Genomic DNA, 25,669 nt, shown 5'->3' with positions numbered 1-25,669 from the left:
TGAGCAAATCAATAATTGCCAAATTATTGTGGTGAATAGAGGGCCAAAGGCTAGACAGATAAAAGTGCAAAGGACTTAGGAGAGAGTTATTCCGAGGGGAAGAGAAGGGAAAAGTGGGATTGAAAAAATGTAGGAAGATGAGGGTGATAATGAATACATGGAAGTAGTCAAAGATAGCCTTGTCGGTGATGAAAACTATGTAAGGAGAGGCCATGGAAAATGGTGAGATGTAGGGGTAGCCATGAATATGGATAAGAAATTTTATCTGGAGGAAGGGTGGCAAATTCAGAGGAGGGAGGCCAAGGGAAGCTGAGGTTTAACTCATTGAGGATGGAGATCCACTCAGTGCTGAGGCTGAGATAGGGAGGATGTTGTGGAGAGAAATGAAGGTGATGGTACATTGTAAAGGTACTGATCCAGTCACCGGGATTTTGAATGAGTTGTAACCTATGGAAAATTGTGGTAGAACCAGATGGGAGAGGGTTATAGGAGGTGAGCCTAAAAAGAACAAATACATGTGGTGGGTGAGCTGTGATGTCGGAGTGGGACAATGTTTGGCATGTGAAATCAAACGCTGTTGGTAATGGAGCAAAAATGAGAGAGGATGCAGTTCAGCGGTACACCAAGTTTCTTTCCTTCCTGTCTTGGCCAAAGGTAATAGCAGCACAAGGACTTTGAAGGAGCACAGAGCTAAACCACATTTGAAGAGCCTGAGTGGCACAGTTGGTAGTGCTCCTACCTCTGAGCTGGAAGGCACTGGTTTGAGTCCCATTCCAGGACTTGCTGGCCACAGAGAACACGGCCACTGGTGCAGGCAAGCCAGCATGTGTTGGTCCCCACCCCCGGAGAAATGGGGAGGGTTAGCAGCAGGAATGGCATCAGCTGTAAAACCATCCCATAAACACTTGAAGGGAAAAAGCATTACCGGGCTATGGAGAAAGAGCAGGGGAATGGGACGGGATGGATAACTTGACCAAAGAATCAGCATGAGCCAAATGGCTTCCTTCTGTGTTGCATGATTCTATGAAAATATGAGAACTAAAGCCTCATTAACTTTGTATCCCTGTTATTTTTGTGCTTTGTGTGTTTCAAAAACGTTTGTGAAAATGATGATTGTGATAAGGAGATTTGTATGATTTCTTGTCACAGAATTTACAGCCTAGATACAGGCCATCTGATTCAACAGATCTATGTTGGTATTTGCCCTGCACATTAGCCACCTCCCAACTTGCTTCATCAAATCCTCCTATTATCCCTCTACTCCTTTCTCCCATATGTACCTATCATGGAGTTCCAGGATTTTGACCCAGTGACGGTGAAGAAATGGTGATATATTTCCAAGTCAGGATGGCATGTAGCTTGGAGTGGAACTTGCAAGTGATGGTGTTCCCATGTATAGTCATAGAGTCACAAAGGTCTACAGCACAGAAAAGGGCCCTTCGGCCCATCGAGTCTGTGCTAGTCAAACAAGTACCCAACTATTCTAATCCCATTTTCTAGCGCTAGGCCCATAGCCTTGTATGCCATGGCATCGCAAGTGCACATCCAAATACTTCTTAAATGTTATGAGGGTTTCTGCCTCTACCACCCTTTCAGGCAGTGAGTTCCAGATTCCCACCACCCTCTGGGTGAAAAAATTCTTCCTCACATCCCCTCTAAAACTCCTGCCCCTTACCTTAAATCTATGCCCCCTGGTTATTGATCCCTCCACCAAGAGGAAAAATTCCTTCCTGTCTATCCTATCTATGCCCCTCATAATTTTATACACTTTAATCATGTGCCCCCTCAATCTCCTCTGGTCCAGGGAAAATAACCCCAGTCTATCCAATCTCTCCTCATAATTAAAACTCTCCAGCCCAGGCAACATCCTGGTAAATCTCCTCTGCACTCTCTCTGGTGCAATCACATCCTTCCTATAATGCGGATTTCAGAACTGCATGTAATATTCTAGCTGTGGCCTAACCAGCGTTTTATACAGTTCCACCATAACCTCCCTGCTCTTATATTCTATGCCTCGACTAATAAAGGCAAGTATCCCATATGCCTTCTTAACCACCTTATCTACCTGTCCCGCTATCTTAAGGGACCCATGGACATGCACACCAAGGTCCCTTGGTACTTCCCAGGGTCCTACCTTTGCTGCCCTTGTCCTTCTAGGTGGTGGATTTGAAAGGTGCTGTTGATAGAGCCTTGGTGAGTTCCTGCAATGCATTTTGTAGATGGTACACACTACTGCTATTCACCTCAACTACTCCTTGTGGTAGCACGTTCCACATTCTAACCACCTCTCTCAGTAAAGAAATTTCCTCTGCATGCCTTATTTGATTTATTAATGACTATATTATATCGGTGACTTCTAGTTTTTATCTCTCTTAAGTAGAAACATTTGCTCTATATTTACCATATCAAACCCCTTTCTAATCTTAAGGACTTCTATTGGGTCACTTTTCAGCTTTCTCTTTTCTAGAGAAAAAAGCACCAGACTGTTCATTCTCCACTGATAGTTATAACCTCTCAGTTCTGGTATTTTTTGCACCTTATCCAGTGCCTCTATATCTCCCCAGGACTGGGCACTGTACTCCAAGTGTGATCTAACTAAGGTTCAATATAAGTTTAACCCCTTCATACATGTCTATACTGAAGTTCATTTTCTGTTTGCCCGTTATTAGTTATCTAAAATATACATGGTTTAATTCTATAATAACATCTTATGTTCCTCACATAACCCTTCCACTATGCGAACAACTGCCCTACTTGATGATCAAGGTTAGCTGATAATCTTACCTTTAATTTTCCTCCCAGTGCTAACTCTTCCTATCATAGTTACAGGTTCAATATTGTCCTCAGCACAATATAAGAAACCTGGGTGCCCTTGCATATGAGTTGTGGAAGTTAAGATAGAAGTACAGAGCGCAATTAGGAAAGCAAATGTTATGTTAGCCTTTATTGCAAAGGGATGGGAGTATACGAATAACTAAGTCTAACTGAAATTGTATAGGGCCTTAAAACCACACCTGGAGCAGTGTGTGCAGGTTCTGATCTCCTTACCTATGGAAGGATATACTTGTCTTAGAGGGAGGGAGTGCAACTAAGGATCGCTAGACTGATTTCTGGGATGAGGGAATTGTCCCATAAGGGGAGATTGAGTTGGCTAGGCTCATACTCTGCAGTGCTTAGAAGAATAGGAGGTTCTCATTGAAACATAAAATTCTTAAGGGGCTCGACAGGATAGATGCTGGGACGTGTGTTCTCTGACTGGAGAATCTAGAAAGGGAGCACAGTCTCAGAGTAAAGGGTTGGCCATTTAGGACTGAGATGAGGAGAAATATCTTTACTCAAAGGATTATGAGTCTTTGCCATTCTCTACTCCAAAGAGCAGTGGATCTCAGTGATTAAGTATCTTCAAGACAGAAATCAATAGGTTGTTGGGTTTTAAGGGAATCAAGGGATAGGTGGGTAGTGCAGGAAGGTGGAGTTAAGATAGAAGATCAGCCATGTATTGAATAACAGAGCAGACATGAAGGGCTAAATGGCCTAATCTTGCTCCTTTTTTATGTTCTGATGGTCCTTATTTAATTTGTTCTTTAAAACCTAGCTGTTTGATCAAGCTTTTGGTTACCTGTCAGAATTTCACCTTATATGGCTTGGTGTCATTTTGACATGGTTCCTATTAAATAAAAGCCCCAAGGCACTATATAAGTACATGTTATGGGTGTCTACAAAAGTGATCCAGGGTTGCCAACTCTGGAGACATTCCTGAAGATTTCATCGTATGACTTCCCACCCCCAGCCGCCCCACCCAGTCAAACAGCCTTCCCCCACCACCCCTCCAATATTTATATAGGAAATGAAAATGAAAGTAACAATAGTTTTTTTTAATGCCTTAATTATTTTTCTTATTGGTAATTGTTCATAGCTGTGTCCATGAGAGTTAACCCTTAATTCCTCGAAGCTCTAGAATAATCTTGGAACTTTAGTATATATCTGTACTGCTTACTCAGGAATTTTTTGGAACCCAAGCAAAAAGACATGTTGGCAGGTTTTCTGTATATAGAGGCAGCTGGCGTGTATTTAAGCCGAGTTGCAATGATTTGGGACCTTTCATCACGGCATAGCGCCTTTATAAATACAAGTTGTTGTTGCATTTTTATTTAGCTTCCGGTGGGTAAATTTGGAGCACGGGTTGAATTCGGAACTTGCATAACGCCCTGACATGAAGGGAGCAGTTGATTGAGGAGGAAGGACAGAAGCCGGGTGGACATGTCTCTTTACAGGAACAGCGTGTGGTTTATAAAAGGTTTGCGAGAGTATACAAAGTGAGTACTGATCGATAATCGCCTCCCCTGGCAGCAGCAACACTCATCCACAGCAGTGTCATTTAGCCCGTCCTCTGTACGTGTTGTCACTTGTGGATATTTGTTTTTGACCCTGTTTGCTTGGGTGTTTCCCTCTCCCCCTCCCCAATTTTTCGTACCATCTTGTTGTTCCTGCAAAGGGAATATTTAAGAGTTCCGTGCAGTTGGGCCTTGTTCATTTTAATCTGTCCCCATCGTTGTGTAATGCTTCCACCCCGCAGTGTTGCATAAACTGCAGGACCGGGCTACATCAGTCCGGTACTTCTCAAATTGGGTGGGGACACACACACACACACACACACACAAACCCACCAACAGTGTTCGTTTTAAATCGTAACTCCAAAATAAATCCGTTACGATGGTATCTAAAAAAAATCGAAAATGAGGGGACATTTAATGTAAAAAGTCCAATCCACTGGTGCCCGTGGTTAATCCAGTATTTTCGCGTTACATTAGAGAACCCCTGTATTGCACAAGTTTTCTTCTCCGCCGATGCTGCCAGACCTGCTGAGTTTTTCCAGGTAATTCTGTTTTTGTTTTGGAGGGCGTTGATCGCGTTGAATGGTGTTTGTGTGCATCTGGGGCATGTTGAATGGTGTTTGTGTGCATCTGGGGCATTGTTTAAAGAATGCTGGGAGTTGTAGTTTCTTGTGCCTTGTTGCTGTTCCTGTTTCCAAAACCTGATCAATTACCAAACTCTTCTACAAAGCTCTACCACTGTCAAAAGTTTGTCCTAGCTGCCTAAATCATAACAACTGTTTCAGTTGCTCTTTTAAATGCCAATGAATTAAATGATAAACCTATAAAACTTTACTTTTTAACAAAAGAATACAAACTGAAGGTACTCACAATTTAAGGTGGCAGAAGCATGACAATTATGTTTAGCATCTCAATCTAAAACTGAAATGAATTATAAAGTTTAAATTTTTTTTTGCTGTAATACATTCTTGTCATGTTATTTTCTTTTATCACAACAAAATATAGCCCCCTTCACCCTCCAAGGCTGGACATTTGTGGGGGGAGGGGGAAGAGGAAGAATATACATTCCTATAGTGCCTTTCACCACATCAGGATGTCCCAGCCAATGAAATACTTTTGAAGTGTAGTCACTGTTGCAATGTCAGAAATGCAGCAGTCAGTTTGGCCACAGGAAGATCCCTGAAATGGGGTTGCCAACTGCGATTAAATATATTCCTGGAAGCTTCATCACCTTTGCCCCAATCCAGCCATTAGTTGGCCAACACATCCATCCTTGTGACACACTGCCTTCCTATGCCAATTGGAAAGCAAAAATTCTCAACACCCAATTGGATGATGCTTGATTGTAAGCCAAACAGCCTTTCTCCTCATCATTTCTCCACCCCCCACCCCCCCATTTTCAATATTTCTATATCATGTAAAGAAAAATGTTCAAAGAAAATTTTTGAAAAACTTGTTTTTAAATGTCCCTATGATTTTTCTCTAGGATTTCACACAGCTGTATTCTGGAGATGGATCTTCAATTCCTGGAGACTCCAGGCCAATCTTGGAGGGTTGACAACCCTACCCAGAAATAGCAATGTGATAATTACCAGCTAATCTGTTTTGTTTAGTGATATTGGTTGAGGGGTAAACATTGGCCAGGATACCAGGGGGAATCCCCTTAAACTTCTTTAAAATAGTGCCATGGGGTCCTTTACATACACCTAAGTAGGCAGATGGGCCTTGGTTTGATAAATCCTTTGGTACTTTCATATAAAGCAGGACTGTGTGTTAACGAGATGTACCATAGGGCAATAAGGTATGGCTTGTATCTGATTATGTGGGTTGGGGATTTCTAGATGACCGACACTCCCACATGAGGAGGGGAAGATTCATCAGCCACGTAAGTCACACAAAAGTCTTGCAATTCTCCAACTAACCTTGTTGGCGAATGCCATGAATTAAAGCCTGAAGACATTTTGTAGACCTACTTACCCTCAAGAATTCATTTTGTTGGGGGAGGAGGGAAGAGCATGTGAGCTTTTAATCCCTTTAAAGAAAGGAGAGAAATCAGTTGGAAAATGGTCTAAAATGGCACTGTTTCATTATCTTAGAAATTCCTTACTTGAGTTGATTTAAAATCTGCTGAGAATCACAGGCTGAGGTAAAAACCAATAGAAATATCCATCATTGTAAGATCATGGTCATGTTTGTTAGTGTTTGACTACATTACCTGTCGTATTTTGTGATTAACAATCAGATCTGGCAAATTGATTCAGGAAAAATACACAACATAGCCATGTTCTTTTGCTCCCAAGCTCGTTTCTATTCCTTTTGCCCTCCGATTTGCCCCTGTTGGGGAGTGTCATGGTTCTCTTCTTCCCCTTCCACCTCTATTCCAAATAATCACATGTCTATCCACCAACTCACATTGGCAATAGTTCAGTGATAACTATGGTATCTGGTTTTCTTCATTCCCAACCTGACAGACACTATATTTGAACAGCCTTACCTGCTGCGCACTATTAATTCTACTCTCACCCCTACATCCCTTCCTTCTCCACGTCCCTCACCCATTTTGAGCAACTGGAGATCCACTTGTAATTACTTAAAACTTGATCTTTACATTGACCGCATTGCCTCATTAATGGACTCAAAGGGATTGCTTATTTACAGCTAAGCTCCTCTGGAAGTTCATTGAAAGCCTTGCCAGCAAATAATATTACCTCTTCTATTTGCATTAGACATTAAGGGACTAAGCTTCATAGCAGTAAGATACACTAAATCATCATTTATAGTAACTAGCACTTCTAAATACCTTGCTGGATTTGCAAATACACCACGAAATGCCAGACATAACTTTTTTGTGAAAAGGTTACCATAGTTACCATAATCTATACCCTTTTAAGGCCTTAATTGATGGAAAACAGTTTGTATAGTATATAGTAACTTGAATACATCTGTAAGAAAACTTGAATTTGACACCAAATATGGTTACAACTAAACTTTTCATTGTGTTTGACCAAGTCTTGATACACTTAATGTCTAAGCAGTAGTCATACAGGGAAACAAATAATATTACCCTGCTATTTCTCTGGGTATGGAGTCATAACCTTTTTCAGTCCTTCAGTTCTTGCCTTTCTATAAATTGTGAAGCAAAGCACAGGATCTTTAGAAGCATCTAGTCATACACTATTCTTGATCATTCTTTATGGCTTCAGGAATTTGTTGTGAATAAGACAAGACGCCAAGAAATGAGATTGTTCCTCATGAACTCCAAATGGCCAATATTGTTCAACATGAAGCATGTTACTAATCATCATGGTGCCATTGTCCCATTTCCTATTACCAGACTGTTGTTTCATTTTATATATATATATATATATATATATATATATATATACGGGCATGAATTAACATATCCTGTACCTCAGCAGAGAAAAAAACAGCAATCAGCTAAATTGCACTCTGAAACATTAAACCACAAAGCATTCTAGGAATGAGCAAGTTAACCATTTAATTATTTCTAGCTACAGTACAAATCTAAAAACTATTTATAAGCCAAAAGAAAAAAAGCTACAATCTATATAACTATATGTAAGAAGTGTATCTTATAAATCCTTATGCCAATGGTTTGAATCCTAAAGGTATGCTGATACTTATGTCAATCCAACACATTTGGAGAGGATTAGTGTCTGTTTGAGTAATGTGACATACATGAATTGCAGTTTAATTCACCAAGGATGGGATTAAAGGAGTGGAAGGGTAATGCAAGCAAATGCTGATACCTGACCCATAATCTTACAATATTTTTTCTAGAGTGCTCAGCCCCATGAATAGCTGCAGTATTTCTCCTGATTCTGGGCCCTAACTCCAGCAACCATATATTCTATAGCTGAGTGGACACAGGCTAATAAACATGTTATGGCTCCTTAATTTCACGTGAATGATGACAGATGCTTAGAGGTAAAATGATTCAAATGGAAACAACTGTGAATGTCAGTAATTTTTCTTGGGCAAAATCATTGGGTTCTGGATGTCCATTGGCTTTACTGGTGTTACCTAAAGCTGCCAGTGTCCATTCTATGGTATAAGGTTTCTTATAACTCATGAATCTGTGGATGCAGCTTCAGTACAAGTGGGGCCAACATTCTATTGAGTACAGGTGAATTCTATACTACTGCAATCCTAACATTAGACTTTATGATGTGTGTGGCAGTTGGATTATCAGTCTTACTCCATAGTGAAGACAATGTTGTCTGAATAAGATGGGAAATAATTTCCCTTCGCCTGTCCAAAGCTATTACCCCACCCAGGTACTCTTTCTTCAAACGTGAAATCAAATGCTGATGTTGATAAACTGTCAGTAGCATATTAGTTGTGAGAGAAGGTTTTGTTTTCAACGTGGAGCCAACCTTTGATTTGTTGCATATGGACTGTATGTTTTGGGTGAAGCACAGAGCTAGTTCAGCTCTGCTTATCACATGTTGGTTTGTGCCCTGCAGAAGTGGATATGAAGCTGCAGCACAACAATTTGCTCCAAAGGAGCTGGATGTTGATGTGTCGGGAAGGTGCTTCCTGATCACTGGAGCAAACAGTGGGATTGGCAAGGCCACAGCACTGGAAATTGCGAAACGGGGTGAGTATTCCCACAATCTAGCATTATTCTGGTTGAACAGTACTTAGAGAACTTGTGTACACCAGGTGCTTGTTACAGTGAAGATGCTTAGCTTAAGAGCAAGCATGTTAGATATTTATGCACAGCAGCAGGGCATCTGTTCTTATAAGGTGTTGCCTTCCGCAGAGCCTTGAATGAAAGAAATATATCCATTTTCAATAGTGTCCTTCAGGAATTCAGGGTGTACCAAAGTGCTTTACAGTCAATGAAGTTTTGAAGTGTAGTCACTGTACTAATCTAGGAAATGGATCGATCTCTTTTTCCAAATTTCTCTTCTCCTGTCATAGCTCCGTAGGCATGAACAGCCTTCTGTTCTCTGGCTAAGAGCACATTTCCCATGTGTTAGTATGGACAGCAAATGCTCACAGGGTATTTAACAGTGAAGGGCATTGCAGCTGAATTGAATTGCAAGTTTTCAGTCTATATGGTTTAATGTTTAAATACAAATTCAGAGCAGGTAGCTCTATATTGGCAGTGTTTGGTTATTTCCTGCTCTAAAACACTGACTACTCTTGAAAAAGTGCTTTGGGACATCCTGAGGTCATGAAAGGCACTATCAGTTTATGACAACATTGAATGCTCAGGAAGTTTGATATTACCCAGGACAAAGCAGCCCACTTGATTGGCATCCCATCCAGAAACATTCACTCCCTCCTCCACCAGTGTGTAGCAGCAGTGTGCACCATCTACCAGATGCACTGCAGGAACTCACTAAGCCTCCTTAGACAACACCTTCCAAACCCACAACCACTACCATTTAGAAGGACAAGGGCAGCAGATACATGGGAACACCACCAAGCCATGCACCATTCTGACTTCCATCACAGTCACTGGGTCAAAATCCTGGAACTCCCTCCCTTTGCAATTCACCCTCATGGAACTGCTCTTTCTTTGTTCCATTCCTCTCTGTTGGAATGCAGGCATGAAATCGTCCCCAACAGTTTTGCTTCCATTATTTACTTTATACCCTCCATACCCCTGTTTTTGCTTTGGTTGCACTAGCCCCCCACCCCCTCCACCGCCACCACCCTCAACTTCACTATTTACATGCTACCACTAAGTGATATCACTGGGCAGGAAGAGGTGAGCTTTCACCTATTTGCCACTAACTCTAACATCTCTCTCTGCCTGCTGCTTTGGTCCAAAGGTTGTTGGCACACACTCCAACTCTATCCCCATTGTCAAGGCCTGCATTTGGCGAGATTTCCTTCAGCTTAATTTTGGTAAGACTGAAGCCACCCACTTCTTTTCTGTGCGTGGGCCGTTGGTCTGTGCTCCATCGCAGCTACTCACTGCTTGAGGCTGAACTTGGCTTCCTCTCTCCCATCCACTCTGTTAACAAGATGGCTTTCTTGAAACTCCTTAACTTTGCCTGCCTTTGTTTCTCTCTCTAATTCACCACTAGCAAAACTGCAGGCAATAACTCCAATAGTTCAAGGTTTCACTTCTCTTATGACCCACTTCAGCCAACCTCCCTGCATCAATTCTCCACAAATGACAACTCATTCAAAAAGCCTAGGCTTATATCCTTGCTCACATGAAGTCAGGCACTTCAAATTGCCCCTCCATCTCCAGACTCTAGTGCCTCATGTTCCATCTACTAGAGGTCAGTAAAGTAATACTGGGCTGGGATCTTCTGGCTGTGCCACGGTGGGATCCCCTGCAGCCATTCAAATGTCCATTGACTTCAGCAGGACCAGAAGATCCCGCTGGTGAGAGGGGGTCCGGCCCTATATAGTTATGAAGGGTTTGAGATGATAGACGTGGAGGAGATGTTTCTGCTTGTGGAGGAGATCAAAACTAGGACTCGTAAATATAACTCAAACGTCAACTCTTTTCTTCTCCGCCGATGCTGCCAGACCTGCTGAGTTTTTCCAGGTAATTCTGTTTTTGACTCGTAAATATAAGGTGGGCATTAATAAATCCAGTAGAAAATTCAGGTGAAGCTCCTTTACCCAGAGAGTGGTTAGAATATAGAATTTGCTATCACCTGGAGCAGTTGAGGCAAATAATATAAATGCATTTAAGGGAAAACTAGATAAATATGTGAGGGAGAAAGGACCAGAAGGATATGTTGATTCAATGAGATGAAGAGAGTTGGAGGAGGCTCATGTGGAACATAAAAACTAACATAGACCTGTTGAGCTGAATGGTCTGCTCCTGTGCTATAAATTCTGTGCAATCTTGCTGACTTTGAAATTGTCAGCCTCATTTTGGTTGCCAACCTCTGAGATGGAACATGAGCAACTAGATTTTGGAGATGAAGGGACGGTTAAAGTGTTGGGCTTTGTGCGAGCAAGAATACAAGCTTCGGCTTTTTAAGTCATCCTTGGCCTTGCTCCGCCTTTCGAAATCAGCTTGAGCCGCACATCCTCGCTTGTACTTTCTGCTCCCCACTTCTTCCATATGATTACAGGTCATTGTTCATTTGGCCGCTAAGGCTACTATGCTTGAGAACTCCTTGTCTAAAACCCAAGTCTTTGGCCAGGACTTTGGCCTCTCTGTTACCCTCTCCACTTTACCTCCTGTTCCATGTCATTTCTTTTTCTCCTTTTTAATATAAACTGCTTTGAGACATTTTCTAGCAGTTTAAGAGTAGGATAGAAATGCAAGTTCTTTGTTGTTTTATTTTAAAATGCATTGCTGGTAGCATTAATTGTATAAATCATGAAACTCTGTTTATGTTATGTTTTTAAATGAAAGGCATGTAAACTAGGTGTAGCTTGACAGAGATGTTAGTTAATATGCAAGTTCACAACCAAAACTTATCATACTGAGCCTTAGCCAGTGAAAGGGTTAAATGTGCATATTGTTTAGTTAATCTGAAACTGCACAGAATTGTTCATTGCAATTGCAAATGGAGGGTTTATCATTTGAGTACAATAATCCTATTTTTATAGCTTTGGATATCTTCAGATTTCAGTGTTTTTGAAGATCAAGTGTATAGGATGTTGTTAAAAGGCTGTAAAATTTTGACCTTAAATTGGAAGTTAGCTTGACAAGTTTAAGCAAGTTCCCCTGAGCTGTGAGACTGCAGAACCCAACAGACCTTTGGGAATCTGGGCACTGGTTAACAGATGTGGTGTTAAAATGGGATTGATCATAACTTGCGAAGAGAGCAAGAAAAGGCAGTGTTTTTAGGACATCATACTGTATTTCCCAATCATCTTGGATGGAAAAGCCTTACTGGAATTCTGCTATTTTGGCTTTATTTGGTATTCTGGAAGCTGAATATTCCACTTAATGAAAGCCTTGCTTCCTTTTAGGGGGAATCGTTCACCTTGTTTGTCGAAACAAAGAGCGAGCTGAAGCGGCCAAAGCTGAGATTGTGAACGAAACCAATAATAAGGTAAAGAAGTCATCAATAAACAATTTTGAGGTGTGTGGCCATTTAATGGCTGATGGTTTGTTTTTATTAATTTTTCTTTAAAAATTTCACTCTCAGGATGTTGGCATCATTAGGATTTAATCCTTAGTTGTCCTGAGGAGGTGGTGGTGGTGGTGGTGGGCTACTGCCTTCTGAACCATTGTTAGTAGTTTGACACAGCTAACTGGTCATTTTAATCCATTGGTGTGGAACGAGGGTTGCACACGGGCCAAACCAGGTAAGGATGGCAAGTTTCTTTCCCTGAAACCTGCTATTAAAGTAAGGTGTATTTTTACAAGAGTCAAACAGCTTAGTGGTCACTTTTATTGATAGCAAATTTGTTTCCAAAACAATTCAAATTCTCAAACTGCCATGTGGGATTTGAACATGTGTTCTCTGTATCACTAGTCCAAAAAAATCATTTCTGTAAGGGTGACGGTTCTACATCTGTCTACCACTCTCTCTAGAACTTTGCCTAACAAACTATTCTTTAATTTTGAACCTCAACATTGAGCGTGGTCAGGTTATTGGCCAGTTAGTACGCCATAGCTCACCCTGAATCCCTGATCCATTGAAAAGTGCCACTGTGGAAAATCAAGTGAAGTCACAGCTTGGAGATCAGGGACAGGTTACCTAGCTACTTCTCACTTCATTACCCCTGAGCTTAGCATGTGGCATGCCAGAATTTGTGGGTCATTGGTTCTGAGTTCCTTTCAAAGAGACTAAGAAAGAAAGAGGAGAACTTGTGTATGAGGACATCCCAAAGCACTCATTACCACTGAAGCAATTTTGAAGTGCAGTCACATGTAATGTTGGCTATGCAGCAGTGAATTTGATCAGCAAGGTCCCAAGAGCAAGAGCTAAATGACCAGATAAGCTGCTTTAGTCGTGTTAGTTGAGTGGTAAATGTTGGCCAGATTTCAGTTATTACCTCGAATCCATTCAAGGCCAGTCATTAAAAAAATGACCTCCTTGATTTGTACTTGACTAGTCTTTCATCCCTCAAAAAGCAATGAACTCGCCATTGGGATGCGCAAGAGGCCAGAATTGGAGGAGCACAGAGGACTTGGAGGCTTGTAGGGCTGGAGGCGATCACTGATATAGGGAGAAACAAGTCTACGGAGGTATTTGAAAACAAGGATAAAAAAAATTTAAGTTGAGATCAGAGCCAAGTACTTGAAAAGAATGTGATAATCAAGATTTTATATTCAACATTAATTACTTAATTCAACAGCAAGAGGGTACCTGAGTTGTTCTACAAAGCATGTTCCTCATGCAGAAACGGTGGGGTTGTAATGAACATGCTGCCGTCTCAAAGGCTAAAAGTCTGGTTAAAAGAAAGTTTGGTTCGAGAGCCATTTGGTTTCAGTTTTTAAAAAAAAAAAATTGATGACTTTAACTTTTTTTAAAAGGAAGTTTATGTCCATATTCTTGACATGTCAAGGCCCAAGATGATCTGGGAGTTTGCAGATAAATTCCAACAAGCAAATGACAAACTGAATGTTTTGGTAAGTTTTTAACATTTCACTTCAATAGTGCACATTCTTGTTGTCCTTTTTAAAGTTTAAAAAAAATCACAAAGCATTCCATATAGGAAAAAGCAGAGAAAGAATAATAATGGAAAAGCTAGCAGAGTTTAATGAATGCCTAAAAGAGGAGATTTTTCAAGTGGGGGGGAAGGAGAAGTTCAGTGGAAAAGAATACAATAACGCCCTGCTTAATGTCAACTCACTTAACGTTGTTTCACTTTAACATCCTTAATAAAGTAGTGCGAATATATTCGTTTAACATTACCAGTTTCACTTTAACATCGTTTGCCAGACTTCCCCTTGTAGCCCCGCTGCTCACATGACTTTTCCCACAGTGCTTCTGCCCTTGCCCTTAGTTCCACTCCCAGGCTCAGTTCTTATCTTAGTCCTTGGGGTCTGTTCTTTAGCGGCCCCCGGCATCTCGCTCCGCTGCTGACTTTGCTCCTGGCTCTCATTCAGAACACACATTGAAGTCCTAGGCTCCATCTAGTGGCATGTGCACTAACTGTGCAGATAGTTCTGGCTGCGACCTGCACTGGCCAACATCTGCCACTAGATGAGGCCTGGTCAATCTAAAAGTACTGTGTACAGAAGTGAGTACTGTAATTTTTAATAAACCATCTAACTGTATTGTACAGTTTTTATTTAGTGATCTATTTGATTTTATAAGTTATTTCAGCTAGGAATGCATAGTGCTGGACATGTATGGTACAGTATTTCAACTTGTACATTTTTTTTTCTCTCGGCGAGAAAGGTCCGTAGGAACCGAACTCCAGCTTTTAACGTTTATTCCAGTGGGAACCCATGATTCACAAAGTCATTTCACTTAAAGTCGCAGTTTGCAGGAACGCAAACACAACTTTTAGTCAGGACTTGCTGTGTCTGGGTGTAAAATAGGCATCTGATTTGCTGTTGTCCATTTTGGTTGTTGCCCAAGACCAATTGCATCCCTGTGGACTTGTCTGAGTTGTCATTTTGTCTGAGACTTGTTTGAGTTGTCATTTTCCTGCTACTTAGGTGGAAAATATTCAACATTGCTGGAATTATCTTATTTACACACAATGTTGGTTCTCGTTGAGAAAAGTCTTATTTTCTGTTTGTGATTCGCTGAATAAAATTTTGATCTAATAAGAGTGGTTATCCACCCTGTTGGAGTTGGGTGGGGAAAGGCGCATTTACAGATTGAGTGGACAAAACTATTGGCAGTTGGAATTCAATGTGGGGTAAGTGCAAAGCCATCCACTTTGGACCTAAGTGGTTCGAGTGTTTTCTAAGTGGTGAGAAGCTGGGAAGTGTGGAGGAGCAGCAAGATTTAGGAGTTCATGCATTAAAATCTAGTAGACATACAAAACAAGATTAAAAGACTGATGAAATGTGAGCATTTGTCTCAGGGGGTGGAATGTAATGGGGTAAAAGTTAGGTTAAAGCTGTACAGAGCTGAAGTTAGACCCCATCTGGATTACTGCATTCAGTTTTGGACACTGCACCTCAGAAAAGATAAATGGTCCTTGGGAGGGGAGTGCAGTGCAAATTCACCAGAATGATACCAAGGCAAAAAGGGTTACATTGAGGACAGGTTGCATAGACCAGGCTTGTAAGATGGAGTCAAGATGAAGATCAGCCATGATTTAACTGAATGGCAGAACAGGCCCGAGGGCTGAATGACCTACTCATGTTCTTATCCCTAACTCTGCCCAAGTGCAAGCAGCTTTGAGGTGGGATTGGAATTTGCAATAATAGGCATGGAAGTCATATTGGGTCAATATTGGAATCAAAGTATTTAAAAAAAAAAACCTCAACTGATCTTGGGCAAGAAAGACACAATAAGCCAAATGGCCCCTTTCTCTGTTATAAATTTCTGATTCTTTGATCAGTCTGCACAGAAAACTAACTTTTAATCTGTGGATTTCAGTGTTAAACGGGTCCAAAATGTTTGAATATCAGGAAGGGCAAACTAATGTTTGTTTCAAACTCTTTACTAGATTAATAATGCGGGGTGTATGATCAATCGGAGAGAGCTGACTGAAGATCAATTAGAAACTAACTTTGCTACAAATACCTTGGGTAAGCTATGAGTTATCTGATATGAATGACCTACTCATGTTCTTATCCCTAACTCCGCCCAAGTGCAAGCAGCTTTGAGGTGGGGTTGGAAGTCGCAGGTGTATCTTTCCCGTTAGCACTATTTTTGATTGCTGTTATAGAGCTACCTTTGGAAGGAGAGGCCCAGGTCTGATCTCATATGCTTCACTGTAACACAGTTGATGTTTGTCACAAGCCTCACGTTGACTTGAAAACAATTTGATTTACAGGCAGGACTGGATGGGTAGGCTCTGTAGGCTGGCCATTAAAGTTGAATGTCATTTTCAAGCTGCTAGGTATCAGCCCAGGCTCAGTGGTAGGAGACAGAACCAGAATGAATCTGTGTTTGAGTTGTTTGCAAAGGGTAGCAGAGGGAACAAGGAGTAACAAGTCACTGGGTTTCTTTAGAGATGCTACGTTAATAAGTTTATTTTTTCCTGAAGACATTGAAGATCCATGAGTGCGGATGACACATTTCATTTGGTTCCCAATTTAAGATGATACCAGATCCAAGCTGTGCAAAATAAACTTCCCAGCAAGTTGCAGAGTACTGGGGGAGAGAGAGGGGCGAAGAGGGGGAGAGAGAGGGGGGAAGAGGGGGAGAGAGAGGGGGGAAGAGGGGGAGAGAGAGGGGGGAAGTACTTTTAAAGTACTTTTTGAGGCAGTGACAAACTTTTGAAGGAGGGCCATTTATTTTATCTACTCCCTTTGTACACGAGAAGTGAGATAACCGAGTGTGGCAATGCGGATTTGTAACTTTCTAAGAGATCTCTCCATGTATTAAATTCAAGTGTTTAATGGTTTGGGTTCCTGAAAATATATATTAGTGTCTCTTCCTCTGTTTGCTTGTGCCACCCTTTCACATTGTTATCAGTTGTAAACAGAGAATGTTAACATTAGAATGTTTTCTAATGATCACCAAAACATAGGTGATAATCAAGTGATTAGAGGCGCTCTCTGCACCTTCCAAGTTCAAATCATTTGATTTAAAAATCATTTTCCAAGGATGGGGGAACTCTCCATGAGATGAAATTCCGGTAGAGCAGGAGTTCCACCTGGTGCTCCTTATCTACCCCAACCAATTTTCATGGGTCAGAGTTCATTTCACATGTTCTGAATTTTGGTGGAGGGATTCTTGTCATCAAGTCAGAATTCGCCAGTACAACTGAGGAATCTGTTATGGTGCTTCACTCGGCCAAAAGATTTGAAAAGATTGGATCCCCTTTGATGGAAACCAACCTGGATAGATGACCACTTAAGGCCTCTTCCCTCCATGGAGTTACCACCACTTGCTGGAGCGTACAGTCATCTTCCAAACGTCAGGCTTGGGAAATCACAGTAAGTGAGGTGGACAGGAGCAAAATCTGCTGAGAGCCTTGGTCCCTGCTCCCTTCCACTATCATTTGCACACAGTGAGGGAAGGAACAATCAGTGGGAATCCTGACCGACAGAAGAATTCGACTGTGATAGGCTTCACCGCCTGAATCTTCAATCATTTTTGACTACAATGGCACCCAATTTTGGGCAGGATCATGGAGGACAATCCCCCCCCCCCATCTATCTCATATGTGTCAGCTTAATACACTCTCTGAAATTTATGGCATTAACTGACATTAATATTTATGGCATTAATATTTTAGTATTAAATTCTCACATTATTTTCATAGCTCAATTGAAGTAAATGCATAACTTAATTTTTTGGGCAAAAATACCTTCCTTAATCAAGAAAATACTTTATTTATAATTTGAACAAGAAAAGCTACAATAGTTGTGTAAAATGTACTTTGCCACATTCTCTCTCACACAGTGTCTCTGCACATGAAAGAAACTCAATCAAAATTTTACCTGAATGAAGCTTTTGAAATTTGTCCTCTAGCTTTTCTTTGAAGAATTTTGTCTCAAACAAAATCTGTTTGTTTTTCAGAGAGAAGTTTAAATGCTGCAGATAAATTGTGCTTCAGGATACATTCAAAATGCATTTGGTTTAGTGCTATCACTCTACTCAACAATATTAAATTCATATAAAAGCAAAACACTGCGGATGCTATAAACCTGAAATAAAAACAAAATGCTGGAAAAACTCAGCAGGTCTGCCAACATCTGTGGAGAGAGAAACAGAATTATGTTTCAAGTCTGATCCTTCTTCAGAGCTGGGCCTAGGTTAAGGACCCTTAAGTAAAATTTTACTGAAAGTACTGGAAAACTTATCGGCAATATCCAGCCATGTTACTGTGAATGTAATTTTCTGAAAATGTGTAATTTGTTTAAACCTTTTGAATATTATAAATTTTAATTACTGAGGGGGAAGATGTCAGCTGGATACTATTTTCAAAAAGTATTTTGAACAATTAGTGGATCATCATCAAACTTGTGATGCTGAAATGTTTGCATATAGATTCTTATTAAATTACTAAATTTAGGACTCCATTTTAAACGTTTAGTGGTTTCCATTGATGTCAATATAGCGTTACAAGAAGTGGTATCACTGGACAGGAAGTGGGGACCAAATGCAAATGTATACAGCAATTGAAACCCAAGCTAGGATTCTGATAAGACACTTTTGACCTTGCAAGTTCCCTCATGACCTTTCTAAGGTCCAGGAACATTGTTTGAAAACCAATGTATTTAATAATGACTAAATTACAGGTGACCGCCCCACCCCTTATAGATTAATGACATTGGCTAATGGTTATCTAATGGGTTTCTTCTCCTTTCCCTCAGGTACATACATTCTCACTACTGCTTTGGTACCTCTACTAGAAAAATGTGAAGATGCCAGAGTGGTGAGCTCAGTTGTTTTTCTTTTCCATAATATGTTTTAAGCTGCAGTACAGTTTCTTCAATGGACTTTTAACGTGTGTTATCACCTGCCTCCTCCAAATATATTTCCTGCTTCATTGTTGGCAACCGTTGATCAAATACTTCACTTGTTTGCTAGATCACAGTATCGTCAGGAGGAATGTTGGTCCAAAAACTAAATGTGGATGATTTGCAGTTTGAGAAAGGGAGGTTTGATGGCACCATGGCCTACGCACAGAACAAGGTTTGTCCTCCAAAAAGTGAGTCGTGTGTATCCATAACAGTTGTCAGCTCACACAGGAGCCGAGTGCATAACTGGTGGTTGCTTGCTATACATACTGGATAATCATGTGTGTGTGAAGCACCTCTCGTTTCCCCTACACAGCTGCTGAGGCCATTTTTTAATTGAATACTTTTGAAAGTTGCAGGGAGGGCACCTCGAGATAGAGATGCTCTTTCTCTCTTTTACATGAACTCCAGGTTGCAGCTTCTTCCATGCATCCAGTTTTGAAAGTCTGCATGCCCTCCTTAGTTGGATAATGAGCATGCCCTTTGTCCAGTAATTTGTCAATTCAGGGAAAATCACTTCAAAGAGAGAGAATAGATTAGTAGCTAATATAAAAGGAATCCCAAAAGTCTTATAAATACAAACAGTAAAAAAAGTAGGCAAAGGAAGCACAAGACCTAATTAGAAACCAAAAAGACGTCATCTTGTGAAGGCAGAGAGCATGACTGATGTACTGAATATGTACTTTGGCAGCAACATTGTCTCTAGTGAAGACTGATGCAATGGAGCAGTAAAGGTGGAGGTAATAGCAATATTGCTAAGGATAACATACTTAAAGGTACAGTTAAAAGATTCCTAGTCCTCAAAGTAGAGAAGTCACCCTGTCCAAATGGGATACATCCTAAGTTACTGAAGGAAGTGAGATTAGAAATTGCAGAGGCTCTGATCACAATCTTCCTTGGATACAGAGATGGTGCCTCAGGTCCTGGAGGATTGCAAATATAACATTCCTGTTTTTTTTTAAAAATGGAGCGGTAATAAACCTGGCAAGTATAGGGCAGTTAACCTAATTTCAGTGGCGGGGACCCTTTCAGAAACATTAATCAGGAGAAAACGAATTGGCTTTTCGATTACCATGGGTATAAATGAAAGTTATCATGGAGTTATTAAAGACAAATTGGGTTTGATCAATTTAATAGAGTTCTTTTGAAGAAATGGAGGGGGTTAGTGAGGGTAGTGTAATTGATGTGTATATGGACTTACAAAAAGTACTATATCATAGATTTGTTAGCAAAATTAAAGCCCATAGGAATAAATGGACAGTGGTAATGTGGAGACAGAATTGGCTGAGGGATAGAAAGCAACACTTAGTGATGCATAATTTCTGCAGAGAAGCAGACAGTGACATTCCCCAGGAATCAGTGTTAGGAACTCTGCGTTTTTTTTTTGGAAATCAATTAATTGGACTGGGTATACAGTATATAATTTCAAAGTTTGCAGAGGATATGAAACTTGGAAATGTAATAATCTATTAGGAGCTCAGTAACAGACTTCAGGAGAATGTAAATAAGACTCGTACCATGGGCACATACAATGCAGGTGAAATCTAATGCTGAGAATATGTAGTGATACATTTTGATAGGAAGAAAAAGAGGAGAGAATAAGAACTAAGTGGTAATAGTGAGTACAGAAACAGAGACTTTGGCTGTATGTAGAGGACATGGAGAAATGGCAGGATATGTTGGAAATGCTGTTAAAAGCAGATGGGATCCTTGGCTTTATTGGTAGAGAGCATACAAAAACAAAGTGGTTATGCTAACCTTTCAAAATACAGGCTAGACCACTGCTAGAATGTTGTGTTAAATTCTGGGTACCACATTTGAGCAAGGATGCCAAAGCCTTGGAGAAGGTGCAGAAGAGATTTGCTAGAATGGTACAATGGATAGGGGAGTTTGGTTATATGGGGAAACTGGCTTAGAGCAGATAAGGAGATTTGATGGAGAGATATTTAAAATCGTGAACAATTTTGATAGAATAAATAAAAAGAAACTGTTTTAGGGTCAGTAACGAGACAAGGTAGATTTAAGGTGATGAGTTTCAAGAAAGTTTATAAAGATTGGACAGTGAAGTGGAAAAACACAGGAAATTAGGGAGTGAGTTGCCAAAAGTAGGGCCAGGGTGACTAGAGGCTCTGCCACTAATGGGAGGGATGATCAGTAACCGGGGTGTTGGGGGGGGGGGAAATGCACAAGAGGCCAGAATAAGACAGGCTAATAATTCATTTGTCAGATTATTTTTATTTTTTTTGCAGCTTCCTTTTTTCTTTTCTTCAATGCTACTTGTTTTGTGAGTAGAATTCAGGACCATATATACCCTACTTGGAATCCTAGTTTTAGAAATCAGCAGAAAGATACACAAGAGAAAAGGAATCTGATTAAACAGGATAATAGTATAATTAATCACTAAGCAGATTTCTGTATTGCAGTCATATTAAATTTATAACTGAACAACTTGAGGAATGTCTGCCCATTTTTGGCTCCACTACACTGTACCCCAGCTAAGGACAAGTTAGCAACAGTATCATGTAGCTCTATACTCTATGGAGTATATAATCACTGTTGGCGGCCAAGATCAGAGCAATGCTGGGTCCTAATGGAACATTGTCTGGTCACCACAAACACCTTTTTGAATTTCCTGCCCAGCTGTGAATTTTGGATGAAATCCAAGCAACGGCTTGAGGATTATGGGTTTAGCATTAAACTTTGTTCTCTACCAAGTCTTTCTTTTGTGTTTAACTTATCTTTTCACCCCAGCGGCAACAAGTGACTATGACTGAGCAATGGGCCAAAATACATAAGAACATCCACTTCTCCTGCATGCATCCTGGCTGGGCTGATACAGAAGGTGATATGAAATGACATCAAATGCTATTTTTTCACAGAGAAAACTATTCAGCTTTCACTGCATGACTGACTTAATGTATAGTACATCATAGTTTAACTTCAAATCTCACTAGGTTTGATTCTGAAGCTATGTATTCTTTTCTCTTGCTAGCCGTGAGATCTTCCATGCCTGATTTCTATGCAATGATGAAGAACAGGCTGAGGACTGCGACGCAGGGGGCAGATACATTGGTGTGGCTTGCTATCTCCACCACTGGAACACAACAACCCAGTGGTCTCTATTTCCAGGGTAAGGGAGATTGATTCAATCCACCCAGGGCCTGTCTCAAGCCACATTTTAACCATTTATTCCCTCTTCATCTTTCAGTCTAGTGTATCAAGAAGTGGTTCAGATGAGGGAATCTGTCTTCCATAAAAGCTTTTACCATCCTGAAAGTTGCATGATAAAATGGAGCCGCTAACGAATCAGAGCCTCAATGTATTTGAATTAGTCTGCAATAGTTCCAGACATGGAGGAAAACCTCAGTTGGGGAGAGCTTTAGGAACTATAAGTCCAATGTTTACTGTTCTGCCTAAGCACGCAACATTTACATGACATACCTCAAATTACTCACTGTATCCCAAAATGTTCTTTTGAAAGAAATTCATTTTGCGTTTGAATCAAGACAGACTGCTTCCACCATCTCCCAAAGGCAGCCTATTCCATAAATTGACCACTTGCTCACTGAAACCTTGTTCAGTAGATCCAGTAAAGTATGAATATGATTGTTTTGTTCATCTAGCTTTGAAATCATGGCATTAGATGTTTGATCTAGGCACTCTTGTACGTTTCTTAACCTCCATTAGCAGGCATTAACAGAAATCTGTCACAAGATTGTTAACTGGTTTCTGGGGTATGCTTAGAGAATTGTTCTAGAATGCACTATATGAAAGGATGGCGGAATCAGATTCCATATGAACTTTTAATTGTAGTTGGAAATGTACTTGAAGAGGACAGATTTCTAGGGTGATGGGAAAAAGCTGGGATATGGGGCTACATTGATCTTGCAAAGAGCTGGCACAGGCATGGTAAGCCAAATGGCTGTCTCTTGTGCTGTCCAATTCATTCAAAAATGTAATATTCATTACTTAAATTTAAAATTGTACATGTCTATTTTGTCCCAGTTTTAGAAGTGCTCTGAAGTGGTATCTCTAGTGCAGGCACTTAGTGATTAAAATTTCAGCAAACTTTTCATCGGTTTTCTGACGTTGAATTATAAAGGGTGTTTACCATTCTCTAAGAGTGCTATGTTCAACTTCTCTACTTTTCCCCCCCAATCAGATCGGAAACCTGTGTCAACTCATCTTCTTTTGGCACAAACAAGAGCAACAGCTGTAGAGGAGGAGAAACTCATGAAAAGCCTGGAGGAAAAAGCAACAAACCATAAACCTAGCACTACCTGATAACTGGCAGTGTGAAGGCAAATACTTGAGGATGTTACTAAGGTGTTGTGAATGCAAATCTTTCCCTATAGTCCTTCAATCAAGAGTCTTGTTTTTGTTATTCATTGGGCAATCTCTTCCATAATGGGGAGAGCCAACACAGATTGGGTGATCACAAGTTCAACATTTGTATGTCACCAAGTGATCTCCCAGTTACTGACCATTTAATCTCCCCCACCTATTAATCATTTAACTTCCAACTGTTGTAAGATGTGTGTAGTTCGGTCGGTCTCACGAAACAGTTCTGAGTCTTGTATAGTTTAACAGTAAGTGCTTATTAACTACTCAACTATATACATACAGTATAAGATCTAAGATAGGAACTATCTCTACACGTGCCTCTACACCCATCTCTGTCCAGTACAAGACTACCCTCCAAACCTGGGTCATGTGTTCCTTTACATCACACTGTGGGTGGTTGCTACAGTCCTTGATCAGACCCCAGGACATGGGGGAAGATAGAGACCAATGTTTTGTTTAAAATGTTGAGATTCAAGACACCTGCTTTTAGAATAAAGTCAGAAGATTCCACAGGTTTCAAACGAACAAAAAAAACCAAAACTTTACAAGTTCAGAAAAATAAGAATTAACAATGTGTATCTTGTACTCTAACATTGACGGTAAGGATGAGGTACATCTGCATTAACAGATGAACTGTGGTTGAACACACCACGTTACAGAGTAAATGACAGATGCAAGGCAGAGTCCGTAGATTTCTCAAGAACCCACTCAGACATCAGTAAACACCAAGTCAAACAATCTCATTGAAACTGTTTCACAAGGGATTCCCAGCTTCACCTTTGAAGATCTCTCCTTGGAATTCTCTCAAAGTCGCTCCTGCTCAGATAGCTTTAACAATGGCCCATGTCATTGAAATTCCTTCACCCTGGATTCTCAAGTCTGCACTTCAGCCTCTATTTACTGGTATAATTTCAGCTCTTTGCTAGACAGTTAGTTTCACTAAGCTGACACTACCCCAAGGTTCTCCAAGCTCCTGGCTGTATCCAGCTGGATAACTCCCAAGACTTCCTCTGAGCCCTCCTTCGATTACCAGGGCTTCCTCCCCGCCACTGCTCCAGAAACCAACTGTGTCAAGAAGAGCTGTTCGTTGACCCTTGAACTGATCTGGGGACATATCAAAGCAATCCCAGAGGGTCCCATCTTTGTTACTAGGCAAGAACCAATGTAACAAGCATTGGAAGATCCTGTACTTTAAATGTTACAATCTCCACAGACTGCTGATTTATTACCAGGGACACGCAGATCAATGGATTTCATGACAGCGATACTGTACCTAGACCCACATTAACCCTTCTATGTCAGACCCTTATACTATACCTTCCCCGCCAATTCTTAAATTACTTCTACTCCTTTCTTCCCACTTCCCCTTTAAGTCTTTACAACCGTTGGAGGAATGGTAGGTTTTGATGTACTGGATAAACTTTGATGAACAGGAGGTTGTTTTGGATGTGGTCATTCTTTTTCATTCTTTAGAGTTGAATCATTCCTTCTCCACTCCCCATCTAGTGTTATCGATGGTCATTGGTTTATCCCATTCCTCACAGGGAGAACAAACTTAAAATGGCAATTCTCACTGCTGCTGACTTCAAAGCTCATTCTACCCAAGAACTTAAGTTTTTTAGCTCACCCCTGCTGGGTCTTCTGACTCTGCACTCTTTGGGTACTAAAACTGGACTTCCCTGGGATTCAGTGGAGTCTTATGCTGCTGTGTAAAATTTTATTTCTGCCTTCTGCTTCGGAGATTTTCTCTGGTGCTACTCTTTTAAACTTCCAGGTTTTAAATTTCTCCTCCAGCTTCTGGATTGTTCTGATTGCTGCTACTGTGGGTGACACCGTATCCAGTCCCATGTTAACCCTTTCAAAGCCAGACCCTTATACTGCACCAACCACAGTTCAGTGTAGTCAGGAACAGTAGTTTATCTTCATTCTTTGCCACCTGCAGCACCTTAAGCTGAGCTCTGATGAGAAATATCAGTTTTTAGCTCTTTACCTCCATTTTCCTTTCTGCTTCTCCCTGAGCCTCCTTCCATCATCTTTACTTCAATTTGAAGTTGCTTTTACCCTCATCTCATGGTTTTCCATTGCTTGAGCTGCTCTTTGCATTCATCCAGCACCTTTTTAACTCATTTCCAGCTTTCTGAACTTCACACTGGCTGTTAAAGCCTTCAACTGCAGGTTTTTACATTTGGTATATCTGTACTCTTGTCCTTAACCCTTCATTACATTCAGTCCTAAAAGGGGATTTAACTACTTTCCAGTTCCAATAGAGAATCAAAAACCAAAATATTAATCTATATTCCCTCCAAATGCAGACGGATCCATTGCATATTTCCCAATTGTTCTAGTTTGTCCACATTGCTAGTTATTTAAAAAATCTAATTTATTTTTCCTAGATTAGCTATTAAATATTTAAAATGCCTCCTAGATATTGGTCTAACTGCTTTGTCTTCACGCAACCAATAAAATATCAGCATTTTTACCACTA

At 40.6% G+C, this 25,669-nt stretch overlaps 1 protein-coding gene across 1 annotated transcript; it reads left to right on the top strand.

Moving 5' to 3' along the window:
- The first annotated feature begins 4,042 nt into the window (after nt 1–4,042).
- Nucleotides 4,043–25,669, top strand: dhrs12 (dehydrogenase/reductase (SDR family) member 12). The gene is made up of 10 exons (XM_041211425.1): nt 4,043–4,316; nt 8,822–8,955; nt 12,261–12,343; nt 13,774–13,869; nt 15,873–15,954; nt 18,694–18,755; nt 18,911–19,015; nt 21,592–21,682; nt 21,833–21,970; nt 23,003–25,669. Exons 1-10 carry the CDS (start codon nt 4,261–4,263, stop codon nt 23,122–23,124), a joined length of 969 nt encoding a protein of 322 aa, XP_041067359.1. The 5' UTR covers nt 4,043–4,260; the 3' UTR covers nt 23,125–25,669.

This window comes from Carcharodon carcharias, chromosome 18, assembly GCF_017639515.1.
Source record: "Carcharodon carcharias isolate sCarCar2 chromosome 18, sCarCar2.pri, whole genome shotgun sequence".
NCBI lineage: Eukaryota > Metazoa > Chordata > Chondrichthyes > Lamniformes > Lamnidae > Carcharodon > Carcharodon carcharias.
Note: the sequence above shows the minus strand (reverse complement) of the source record. Positions and strands in the feature narration are given on the sequence as shown.